General features: G+C 47.4%; 1 protein-coding gene and 1 long non-coding RNA gene across 2 annotated transcripts in view; both read right to left on the bottom strand.

Annotated features, from left to right (window-relative positions):
• tbl3 (transducin beta like 3) overlaps positions 1 to 12500 on the bottom strand; it is a 44238-nt gene that overhangs the window by 28455 nt on the left and 3283 nt on the right. Inside the window, exons 6-16 of the mRNA XM_052517717.1 lie at positions 11162 to 11246; positions 10513 to 10683; positions 10245 to 10320; positions 10033 to 10129; positions 9482 to 9705; positions 8326 to 8467; positions 7092 to 7150; positions 6512 to 6618; positions 6193 to 6331; positions 2022 to 2264; positions 708 to 778 (exon numbers count right to left, since the gene is read on the bottom strand). Of these exons, the coding sequence (XP_052373677.1) occupies positions 708 to 778; positions 2022 to 2264; positions 6193 to 6331; positions 6512 to 6618; positions 7092 to 7150; positions 8326 to 8467; positions 9482 to 9705; positions 10033 to 10129; positions 10245 to 10320; positions 10513 to 10683; positions 11162 to 11246 (1414 nt within the window). The remainder of the gene's footprint in view (positions 1 to 707; positions 779 to 2021; positions 2265 to 6192; positions 6332 to 6511; positions 6619 to 7091; positions 7151 to 8325; positions 8468 to 9481; positions 9706 to 10032; positions 10130 to 10244; positions 10321 to 10512; positions 10684 to 11161; positions 11247 to 12500) is intronic.
• LOC127929662 (uncharacterized) lies at positions 8715 to 9483 on the bottom strand. The gene is made up of 3 exons (XR_008135719.1): positions 9349 to 9483; positions 8965 to 9078; positions 8715 to 8854 (listed from the first exon to the last, which is right to left on the bottom strand). It is a non-coding gene; the product is annotated as an uncharacterized LOC127929662 (long non-coding RNA).

Here is a 12500-nt window from a genome sequence, read left to right as displayed (position 1 = left end):
AGCAGAGGGGAGAGGGGCAGGGGGAGAGGGGCAAGCAGAGGGGGAGAGGGGCAAGCAGAGGGGGAGAGGGGCAAGCAGAGGGGGAGAGGGGCAAGCAGAGGGGGAGAGGGACGTGTAGAGCGGGAGAGGGACGAGCAGAGCGAGAGAGGGGCGTGCAGAGCGAGAGAGGGGCGTGCAGAGCGAGAGAGGGGCGTGCAGAGCGAGAGAGGGGCGTGCAGAGCGAGAGAGGGGCGTGCAGAGCGAGAGAGGGGCGAGCAGAGCGAGAGAGGGGCGAGCAGAGCGAGAGAGGGGCGAGCACAGCGAGAGAGGGGCGAGCACAGCGAGAGAGGGGCGAGCACAGCGAGAGAGGGGCGAGCAGAGCGAGAGATGGGCGAGCAGAGCGAGAGAGGGGCGAGCAGAGCGAGAGAGGGGCGAGCAGAGCGAGAAAGGGGCGTGCAGAGCGAGAGAGGGGCGTGCAGAGCGGGAGAGGGGCGTGCAGAGCGAGAGAGGGGCGTGCAGAGCGGGAGAGGGGCGAGCAGAGCGAGAGAGGGGCGAGCAGAGCGGGAGAGGGGCGAGCAGAGCGAGAGAAAGAGAGACTCAAAAGATTGAGAGGGTGGGAGAGAGATGTGGTTTAAGGGAAAAAACAGTATAACCAACACTTGGGATGTGATATTGGCATGCTACCATGAGAAGGAAGGATAAAAAACACTAAATAGTGTGTGTCGTACCTTGTGAGTAGCTGAGTCCCTCTGCTCACAAAGATGAGCTTCAGCACAGAGGCATCGTGGCCTTCAAACGTCTACAAGACACAACATGTCACTCCAGTTTCACCGTCAGAGAATGCCCAGATATAACTTCAATTGCTTCCACCAGGGCACGTATTCAAAATGCGTCAGTGAATAGGAGTGCTGATCTAAGATCAGGTCCTCACTGTCCATATCTTATTCATTACGATCTAAAAGGCAAACCTGATCCAAGATCAGCACCATGAATACGGGCCCACGCCACACGTGCACTTTGAGCAGGTTGGCATTTATTGTGATGACCTCGTGTACTGGGCAGGTGTGCGGGGTGGTCACTAGCTGGCACCGACACGGACAAATCAGATTTTAAACCTAACCTTTTTACAATATAGCCCATTTTTACTTTTGTCGCTGGCCCATCTCTTGGAAATCGCTCTGTTCTGCCTCCAGGACAAGACTGATGACAATAAACGTCAACCTGCGAACTTTGAGGCCATTCATTTGTGACAGAGCAAAAGGCTATATTGGATTTCCGGTGAGAGGTTCATTAAAAAGACTAGCGGTTGTTTTAGATAACATTTGAGGATACTGTACATAACAAACCAAGGCACGTCATTTCATCAGGTTCTGTTGTTCCTGTGTTCCAGAACAGTTCCATACAGGAGACCATGACTGTTCAAAGAATGTGTCACCCACAAAGGGCAGAAAGGATATCGTGGGAGGGAGCCACAAGTTGAACACAACCTCCCTCCATGAGCCATTCTATTAGTGCATAAAGCGGTGAAAACGTCATCGACTAACAATTGTCACGATCACTCACAACTAACATTCAATACACATTTCATTTGGTTTGAAATGGTTTGACGAGTGTTCGGGAGTGCCAAGGTAATGGAGGAACTCAAATGGGGATAATTATCTCATACCTACTGTACGAGGGAAATGAACAATTGATGAGCAACGTAAAACATGTCAATTCTCACAAATAAAATAATTACAAACACGCAAACTAGCAATCATACACGCAAACTAGCAATCATACACGCAAACTAGCAATCATACACGCAAACTAGCAATCATACACGCAAACTAGCAATCATACACGCAAACTAGCAGTCATACACGCAAACTAGCAGTCATACACGCAAACTAGCAGTCATACACGCAAACTAGCAGTCATACACGCAAACTAGCAGTCATACACGCAAACTAGCAATCATACACGCAAACTAGCAATCATACACACAAACTAGCAATCATACACGCAAACCGCTACCTCCACCCTCACCACCCCTCACCCACCTTGAGGCAGCTGAAGTCCTGGAGGCTCCAGAGCTTGACAGAGCCGTCGGCTGAGGAGGATGCCAGCACCTGGTCCATGGGAGAGAACTGGACACACCAGACCCCCCGGCGGTGGCCCCGGAACACCCCCAGAAGGGCCAGGTCAGCCCCGGGGGCCCCCAGGGACCAGAGCTTGGCCAGGCGGTCCTGGGAACCAGACACCAAGAGCTTGTCGTTGGGGGACACTGCCACGCTGTTCACATCCTGGGGCGGGAGGGGGAGAGACAGAATGAGAGAGAGATGGAAGGTTATGGGGTCAGTGTGACAGAGCAGGGATGAAAACAAAGGGGAAATTACAAAGTGACAGATGAGAAATAGAAAGTGGGGTTAAAAGAAGTAGAGGGGTTGGAGAGGAAGAGGGTGGGCAGGGGGAGAGGATGGGGAATAGAAAGTGGGGTTAAAAGAAGTAGAGAGGGGATGGAGAGGAAGAGGGTGGGCAGGGGGAGAGGATGGGGAATAGAAAGTGGGGTTAAAAGAAGTAGAGAGGGGTTGGAGGGGAAGAGGTGGGCAGGGGGAGAGGATGGGGAATAGAAAGTGGGGTTAAAAGAAGTAGAGAGGGGTTGGAGAGGAAGAGGGTGGGCAGGGGGAGAGGATGGGGAATAGAAAGTGGGGTTAAAAGAAGTAGAGAGGGGTTGGAGAGGAAGAGGGTGGGCAGGGGGAGAGGATGGGGAATAGAAAGTGGGGTTAAAAGAAGTAGAGAGGGGTTGGAGAGGAAGAGGGTGGGCAGGGGGAGAGGATGGGGAATAGAAAGTGGGGTTAAAAGAAGTAGAGAGGGGTTGGAGAGGAAGAGGGTGGGCAGGGGGAGAGGATGGGGAATAGAAAGTGGGGTTAAAAGAAGTAGAGAGGGGTTGGAGGGGAAGAGGTGGGCAGGGGGAGAGGATGGGGAATAGAAAGTGGGGTTAAAAGAAGTAGAGAGGGGTTGGAGGGGAAGAGGTGGGCAGGGGGAGAGGATGGGGAATAGAAAGTGGGGTTAAAAGAAGTAGAGAGGGGTTGGAGGGGAAGAGGTGGGCAGGGGGAGAGGATGGGGAATAGAAAGTGGGGTTAAAAGAAGTAGAGAGGGGTTGGAGAGGAAGAGGTGGGCAGGGGGAGAGGATGGGGAATAGAAAGTGGGGTTAAAAGAAGTAGAGAGGGGTTGGAGGGGAAGAGGTGGGCAGGGGGAGAGGATGGGGAATAGAAAGTGGGGTTAAAAGAAGTAGAGAGGGGTTGGAGAGGAAGAGGGTGGGCAGGGGGAGAGGATGGGGAATAGAAAGTGGGGTTAAAAGAAGTAGAGAGGGGTTGGAGGGGAAGAGGGTGGGCAGGGGGAGAGGATGGGGAATAGAAAGTGGGGTTAAAAGAAGTAGAGAGGGGTTGGAGAGGAAGAGGGTGGGCAGGGGGAGAGGATGGGGAATAGGAGGGTGAGAGACAGGGAGGAACAAGACCCACCAAACACATAGTCCTTACTTCCTTCTCAAGTATACATTTCACAGAACAGGCACCCACGTTATACATAGAAACCTCAAACCATCTGTGTTGTGAGTGCATTTGTATGACAACAATAGTTCATACAGACAAAGGAGCCCACAACAGGGGACTTTGACTTCCTTATGAGTAAAGCCTTATATATATATTCCCATCACAGTGAACAAATCAAGCACCTGAGTCACCAGACAAACAGTCTTATCACTACAGCGTATCTGTCTGTTTACCGACCCGTATGGTGCACCTGTGGACGTGCTTCTAGACACGTGTTAGTGTGTGTATATGCTTGTGTGTCCTTGTGTTTGTGCGGGTGGGTATTTGTCTGTACAGGTATATGTCCTTGTGTACATGCATGTATGTATGTATGTATGTATGTATGTATGTATGTATGTATGTATGTATGTATGTATGTATGTATGTATGTATGTATGTACAGTTGAAGTCTGAAGTTTACATATACTTAGGTTGGAGTCATTAAAACTTGTTTTTCAACTACTCCACAAATTTCTTGTCATCAAACTATAGTTTTGGCAAGTCGGTTAAGACATCTACTTTGTGCATGACAAGTAATTTTTCCAACAATTGCTTAGACAGATTATTTCACTGTATCCCAATTCCAGTGGGTCAGAAGTTTACATACACTACGTTGACTGTGTCTTTAAACAGCTTAGACAATTCCAGAAAATTATGTCATGGCTTTAGAAGCTTCTGATAGGCTAATTGACATCATTTGAGTCAATTGGAGGTATACCTTGTGGATGTATTTTAAGGCCTATCTTCAAACTCAGTGCCTCTTTGCTTGACATTATGAGAAGATCATAAGAAATCAGCCTAGACCTCAAAAAACAATTGGAAGACCTCCAAGTCTGGTTCATCCTTGGGAGCAATTTCCAAAAGCCTGAAGGTACCACGCTCATCTGTACAAACAATAGTACGCAAGTATAAACACCATGGGACCACGCAGCCATCATACCGCTCAGGAATGAGACGCGTTCTGTCTCCTAGAGATGAACGTACTTTGGCGCGAAAAGTGCAAACAATCCCAGAACAACAGCAAAGGGTCTTGTGCAGATGCTGGAGGAAACAAGTACAAAAGTATCTATCTCCACAGTCAAATGAGTCCTATATCGACATAACCTGAAAGGCCACTCAGCAAGGAAGAAGCCACTGCTCCAAAACCACCATAAAAAAGCCAGACTACGGTTTGCAACTGCACAAGGGGACAAACATCGTACTTTTTGAGAGAAACGTCCTCTGGTCTGATGAAACAAAAATAGAACTGTTTAGCCATAATGACCATTGTTATGTTTGGAGGAAAATGGGGGATGCTTGCAAGCCGAAGAACACCATCCCAACCGTGAAGGACTGGTGCACTTCACAAAATAGATGGCATCATGAGGAAGGGAAATTATGTGGATATATTGAAGCAACATTTGCTTGGTCGCAAATTGGTCTTCCAATTGGCAAATGACCCCAAGCATACTTCCAAAGTTGTGGCAAAATGGCTTAAAAGACAACAAAGTCAAAGTATTGGAGTGGCCATCACAAAGCCCTGACCTCAATACTGTAGAAAATTTGTGGGCAGAACTGAAAAAGTATGTGCAAGCAAGGAGGCCTACAAACATGATTCAGTTACAGCAGCTCTGTCAGGAGGAATGGGCCAACATTCACCCAACTTATTGTGGGAAGCTTGTGGAAGGCTATTGTTGGATCCTGTATTTTACATTATAGCCATTAGATATATATGATTAAATATTATCTGATGTTGGTTGTGTGAGGTGTCTGCATTTGTGCACTGGAGCATCATTATGAGATTAAACAACTGCTTACTACTTGCCTGTTTGTTTGTGACAAGAACTGAGTAACATGGTGTGACTTGCTGTATCTTACAAAGTTGTGATAGGGAGGGGTGGTCATCACGAGCTTTAACTGAGATGGAAAAATACTGAACAACACAATAGCAGGAACTGAGCAACTGTTCTAACTAGGCTGCGATACCAGAACAGTATGGATCTATACATCGACGGAGGGAGGACTCCAAGAAGCACCAAGAGGCGGGGTCCCGCCTGAGCACCTGCAATATGCTGGGCAAGTTTAAACCACGCCCAGCCTCTACTGTGACAGACATAGTTCCAACCCGTCTGTTGGCCTATCACAGTATAAAGAATACTGTTTTACATAAGTCTTGTCAGTTCTCTGTTCTGCCCTGCGTGGTATTACAGTGAGCCCGTATATACGAAAGTTGCATTTGCCATTTATTACTTAGCTAATAAAAATACATAGTATAAAATCGGTGACTCATTGTTATATTTATCCTGATACCAGATTTGAATTTACGCAACTCTAACACTACCCGAAACATTTGACCCAAGTTAAACAATTTAAAGGCAATACACTCAATTAGTATTTGGTCGCATGTAAACTTCTGACCCACTGGGAATGTGATGAAAGAAATAAAAGCTCAAATAAATCACTTTACTATTATTCTGACATTTCACATTCTTAAAATAAAGTGGTGATCCTATCTGACCTAAGACAGGGAATTTTTACTAGGTATGAATGTCAGGAATTGAGAAAAACTGAGTTTAAATGTATTAGGCGAAGGTGTATGTAAACTTCCGACTTCAACTGTATGTATAATGCTTGAATGTATGTGTGTGCGAGCGTGTCATACTTTGTCGTGTGCCTTCTCTGTGACCCGGGCGGTCAGCTGGAACATGTCTCCTCCGTCTGTTTCCGGGATGGTCTCTGGGAGATCCCACACCTTGATGGTGCAGTCCTGACTACCAGACACCACAAACGACTCCTTCATCCTGAAAGGAAGAGAGAGAAAGACCGATGTAGGATAAGAAAGAAGGATTAGAACGTGCACAAGCAAGAGTGTATGGATGATTAACACATTGGATATTGGCATTCCCAATACAGGAGAAACGTGCATCCACTGTGGGCCTCCAGGGTCAGAACTGAGGAGACCCTGGTGTGTAGTGGTTTACCTGGAGCAGGTGATGGAGCCCACAGCGTTAGCATGGCTGCAGCCCTGGGCCACACAAGACACCTGACCACTGTCTGGATCCTGTCTCCACACACGCACTGACTTATCCTGGGGGGAAAGAAAGTACAAAATATATTATATGTGAGAGAGAGAAAGCGAGAGAGAGAGGGAGAGGACACAGACTTATCCTGTACAGAGAGAGAGGGGACTCTGGTTAGAGAAGTGTGTGTATTATGTGTGTGTTTGTGCTGTTTTGCCAACTGGCATCAGTGGTTTGATTCCATCACTATTATACAGAAATTAAAACATCATACATCATCTGCACAGAGGTCATTGTCACATTTGACATAACTATGACCATTGGAGTTGGCAAAAATGCACAAACAGATCTTGGACCAGGCTAGGGTTCAATAGTATTGATTAGATGATACTGGTTAGTAGAGTGTGTGTGTGGAGGTATGCATGAAGGTGTTTGTGTACGTGTGGATTTCATCCTACTGTGTACGTGAGGATTCCATTCGTAAATGAGGAATGGTGAACATTCCTGATGAAACAAGGAAACCGTCAAGCTGTAGCCTCACCTTTGCACAGCTCACAAACAGGGACCCTTTCTTGAACACGTCGAGTGACAGGACGGTATCTGTGGAGGAGAAAGGAAAGGTCAACCCTTCTGAAAGGTCGAGCCAGGTGATAAAAGAGCAACTCTCAACGTCAGTCAAACCAGACCGACCAGTTACCAAGCTATCACGGTCTCTAATCCTGAATGGCAGAAACTCTGACTGCTCAGTTTATCAGGTTTCTTAAGCATCTTGTAAATACCTTCACAGCTATAATTGAATTAGAATCCCTCCAATCGCCATGGTTTAGAAAGCATTCCATGGTTCACATACTGTATATTCTACAGACCGGCTGCAGGGTGTAGATATTCTACAGACCGGCTGCAGGGTGTAGATATTCTACAGACCGGCTGCAGGGTGTAGATATTCTACAGACCCACTGCAGGGTGGAGATATTCTGCAGACCCACTGCAGGGTGGAGATATTCTGCAGACCCACTGCAGGGTGGAGATATTCTGCAGACCCACTGCAGGGTGGAGATATTCTGCAGACCCACTGCAGGGTGGAGATATTCTGCAGACCCACTGCAGGGTGGAGATATTCTGCAGACCCACTGCAGGGTGGAGATATTCTGCAGACCCACTGCAGGGTGGAGATATTCTGCAGACCCACTGCAGGGTGGAGATATTCTGCAGACCCACTGCAGGGTGGAGATATTCTGCAGACCCACTGCAGGGTGGAGATATTCTGCAGACCCACTGCAGGGTGGAGATATTCTGCAGACCCACTGCAGGGTGGAGATATTCTGCAGACCCACTGCAGGGTGGAGATATTCTGCAGACCCACTGCAGGGTGGAGATATTCTACAGCAGCATTGCAAGGTGCCATTCCAATTTGTAAGTCGCTCTGGATAAGAATGTCTGCTAAATGACTTAAATGTAAATGTAAATTTGGGGATCAGTGTTTCACACAGCAACTCTGCCTCCTGCTGGTCAATCTTCAGAACTTCTATTCAGTGATGTACTAGATCATTTGGGTGAAATATTAACTATATGTTGTTGGCATTAATGTTACAACTGGGCTAAAGGGAGCTGCCAGATTTTAAAAAAAAGAACCAGACACTTATTCTGAGAACGTCTATTCTCAGTTTCTAACCTTTTAAAAATGTGAATTAGGTTTCCATTCCATCTTCCTACCTGGTGACCACCCCATACAGACAAGCAGAGAGGTGCTGCCCTCTGTTGGTCAGAGGACTCACCTGTGTGTCCGTAGAGGATCTTACAGCTGCTGGTGGCCAGGTCAAACACCTTGAGCTGGGAGCTGTTGGTCGCCACGACAATGTGAGTGTCACCCTTGCCCAGAAACTTCACATCCAGGACCTCATCGTTGAAGCCAACAAACTGGAGGTGGAGAGAGAATATTAGAGAATAACACCAGAAACACAAAATCAAGGCTCTTGATCAAAATAAACAATTGGTAATAAACGGTGAAACCATCTGAATAATAAGAACAATCCTAACGTCCCTTTTCCCCCCACCCCCTGTGTGCTGTGTGGTGAAGGAGGGCAGCTGGCAGAGACCTTGTTATCAGTGACCCACCTGTTGCTGTGTGGTGAAGGAGGGCAGCTGGTTGTTAGAGTTGCTGTGTGGTGAAGGAGGGCAGCTGGCAGAGACCTTGTTATCAGTGACCCTCCTGTTGCTGTGTGGTGAAGGAGGGCAGCTGGTAGAGACCTTGTTATCAGTGACCCTCCTGTTGCTGTGTGGTGAAGGAGGGCAGCTGGTAGAGACCTTGTTATCAGTGACCCACCTGTTGCTGTGTGGTGAAGGAGGGCAGCTGGTAGAGACCTTGTTATCAGTGACCCTCCTGTTGCTGTGTGGTGAAGGAGGGCAGCTGGTACCTTGTTATCAGTGACCCTCCTGTTGCTGTGTGGTGAAGGAGGGCAGCTGGTAGAGACCTTGTTATCAGTGACCCTCCTGTTGCTGTGTGGTGAAGGAGGGCAGCTGGTAGAGACCTTGTTATCAGTGACCCTCCTGTTGCTGTGTGGTGAAGGAGGGCAGCTGGCAGCCCACCTGTTGCTGTGTGGTGAAGGAGGGCAGCTAGAGAGACCTTGTTATCAGTGACCCTCCTGTTGCTGTGTGGTGAAGGAGGGTAGCTGGTAGAGACCTTGTTATCAGTGACCCTCCTGTTGCTGTGTGGTGAAGGAGGGCAGCTGGTAGAGAGAGACCTTGTTATCAGTGACCCTCCTGTTGCTGTGTGGTGAAGGAGGGCAGCTGGCAGAGACCTTGTTATCAGTGACCCACCTGTTGCTGTGTGGTGAAGGAGGGCAGCTGGTAGAGACCTTGTTATCAGTGACCCTCCTGTTGCTGTGTGGTGAAGGAGGGCAGCTGGTAGAGACCTTGTTATCAGTGACCCACCTGTTGCTGTGTGGTGAAGGAGGGCAGCTGGTAGAGCAGTATGTTATGTTCTGCTGTGACCGTGGCCAGCCTGAGGGAGGAGGGCAGGGGGAGGCAGTAGGTGAGGCTCCGGGGGTCTCCATACTCCTCTCCCCCCTCTTCGGAGCCCCCCGCGGAGGGAGCGGAGGGGAGCGTCTGGGCGAACACACAGCGGGCCGAGCTGGCATCCCACACCCTCAGCACACCTGGAGAGAGAGAATCCCTTTAGTGAGGGTCTTTGATTGGGATTGCTCCCTGTGTTGTTTTGGCTAACTATAAAATGATGATCATCTCTGATTCGCTGCTAAAACTATACACTAGTCTCATTCAGTATTATCTAGCTATATTGGTGGGCAGTGGGCCGACTCCTCCACATGCATCCACCATCTAGCCTGGGGATTGGTGGAGTAAGAGAAGACTCTGATCTGAGTCAGCTTTGCATTTTCCCCCACTAATGGTTAAGGTTAGGGAAGCTGATCCTAGATCTGTACCTAGGGGCAACTTCACCCAGGAGCGGGCCGGTAAGCATATACCTTTGCTGCCTGCTGTGATGAAGTGGATCTCTTTAGTTTTCACCCCGATCTCAGAGAAATCTTCGTCCTCAGGGAGCAGCACAACACTCTCCACAGCCTGGCGAGGGAAGCAACGCATTTCATGCAATTAGGCTGATGATACACCAATCAACTTTTAGTTGCAAAAGCCATTCTAAAACAATTCTGGAAGAAAGTAGAGTATGAGAGTTTACCTCATAGACAGGCACTGTCCTCCTGGCAGTCCTGCTCTTCAGATCCCACACTGTGCATATCTTATCCCTGCCTGAGCTGCAATCAAACAACCATCCAACATTCAGATAGCTCGCAATGAACTGATCAGCTGTGATGAGGTCTAAAGCTATGGTCTTTAACCTGTGGTCTGCGTGGGTACTGCAGGTGAGCCGCAAAATAGCTCTTTCTAACAACTGTTGATGTAAAAAGAGATGCATAAAAGAAACCGTTGACTGATTGTTACAGTACCTGACCATGGAGGCTCCATCGGGAGTGAAGGCCAGGGAGGTGACAGGGCTGTAGTGGCTCTGCAGCACGCACAGACACTGGCTGGAGCGCAGGTCCCACATCCTGATGCCACAGTCTGACGCTGAGGAGAAGAGCTGCAGTAGACTTATGTCTGGGTGGAACTCCACCAGGCTGCAGGGCAAGAGGAGGACAACGTGAGTGTTTGAGACCATTGCAGTCGGACTGCGCTTAATCACTGATCTACAAACCACATTGCATCCATAATAACTACTCATTATATAATTAAGAATAACAATTATGTGGCTTGCCTTGATTAAACTGATCCCCTTGAACATGCTGAATCATAATATCAAATATTAATTTCCACACGTCAAACTAGCAACTAGATTTAAGTCATGTCTCGTTGTCAATGTATCAACTTATCGAAGGCACCTACATCTACAAGGGTTTGTCCAGTTTCTGAGGAATAGATCTCATTTATAAAACATGAGATAAATTGACCCGCGCAAGTATTCATAAAGCGTCTCAGAGTAGGAGTGCTGATCTAGGATCAGCCCCCCCCCCTATTCATGTGATCTTATTCATGATCTGAAATGCTAAACTGATCCTAGATCAGCAGATCAGAGTAAAGAGGTGGTCAGTAACTTACTGTACGACCCCAGAGGAGCCCTTCAGGTTGTGCGTACAGTACTGCTTCACCACGTCCCACAGCTTTATGGTGCCATCACAGCCTCCTACACACCAACAAGATGACAGACTCATATTACAGACAGGAAGTACAAGGTGAAATCTCAGAGTACCCATTTAAAGTGGGAGCATTTGATTGAACAACACAATGTTGTTTTAGGTACTAGGTAGTGTTCATTTCGTCAACAAAAATAGTGACTCAAATATTCGTCAAACACCTATTTTTCAGTGGCAACTGACTAAATAGATCCAGAAAAAAATATAACTCAACGAAAATGATTTATCATCTCAGTTGACTAAAACAAGACAAGACTAAATTCTCTCTGTGACTAAGATCGGACTACTAAGTGAACTGGACAAGAGCTTTGGAAAGATTGTGCTTATCACTGAAAAGCTCTCAATCAATTTTAGCTAGATGTTGGTACTCTTTGGCTCTCTGCGCTTATGTGTCTGATTGCACATGACATACAAAACAATAGCTATGTAGGCCAAATTAGGAATTTACATGGCCAAATAATTGTTATACAGCACATTCGGCAAGTGACCTTTTCCACATGTTGTTACGTTATAGTCTTATTCTAAAAATGACTAAATCAAACATCTCAACAATCTACACACATTACCCTATAATGACAAAGCAAAAGGTTTAGAACTGCTTGCTAATATTTACAGAAGTACTCAGACCATTTGCAATGAGACTCGAAATTGCACAAAGGTGCATCCTGTTTCCATTGATCATCCTTGAGATGTTTCTACAACTTGATTGGAGTCTACCTGTGGTAAATTCAATTGATTGGACATGATTTGGAAAGGCACACACCTGTCTATATAAGGTCCCACTGTTGACAGTGCATGTCAGAGCAAAAACCAAGCCATTGAGGTTGAAGGAATTGTCCATAGAGCTCCAAGACATGATTGTGTCGAGGCACAGATCTGGGGAAGGGTAACAAAACATTTCTGCAGCATTGAAGGTCCTCAATAACACAGTGGCCTCAATCATTCTTAAATGGAAGAAGTTTGAAACCACCAAGACTCTCCCTAGAGCTGGCCGCCCAGTTAAACTGAGCAATCGGGGGAGAAGGACCTTGGTCAGGGAGGTGACCAAGAACCCAGTGATCACTCTGACAGAGCTCCAGAGTTCCTCTGTGGAGATGAGAGAACCTTCCAGAAGGACAACCATCTCTGCAGCACTCAACCAACCAGGCCATTATTGTAATGTCCAAACAGAAGCCACTCTTCAGTAAAAGGCACACAACAGCCCGCTTGGAGTTTGCCAAAAGGCACCTAAAGGACTCTTGACC

The sequence above is a fragment of the Oncorhynchus keta genome, unplaced genomic scaffold (genome assembly GCF_023373465.1).
Source record: "Oncorhynchus keta strain PuntledgeMale-10-30-2019 unplaced genomic scaffold, Oket_V2 Un_scaffold_9739_pilon_pilon, whole genome shotgun sequence".
NCBI classification, from domain to species: Eukaryota; Metazoa; Chordata; class Actinopteri; order Salmoniformes; family Salmonidae; genus Oncorhynchus; species Oncorhynchus keta.
The sequence above is the reverse complement of the archived record's forward strand: the minus strand, read 5'-3'. Positions and strand labels throughout refer to the sequence as shown.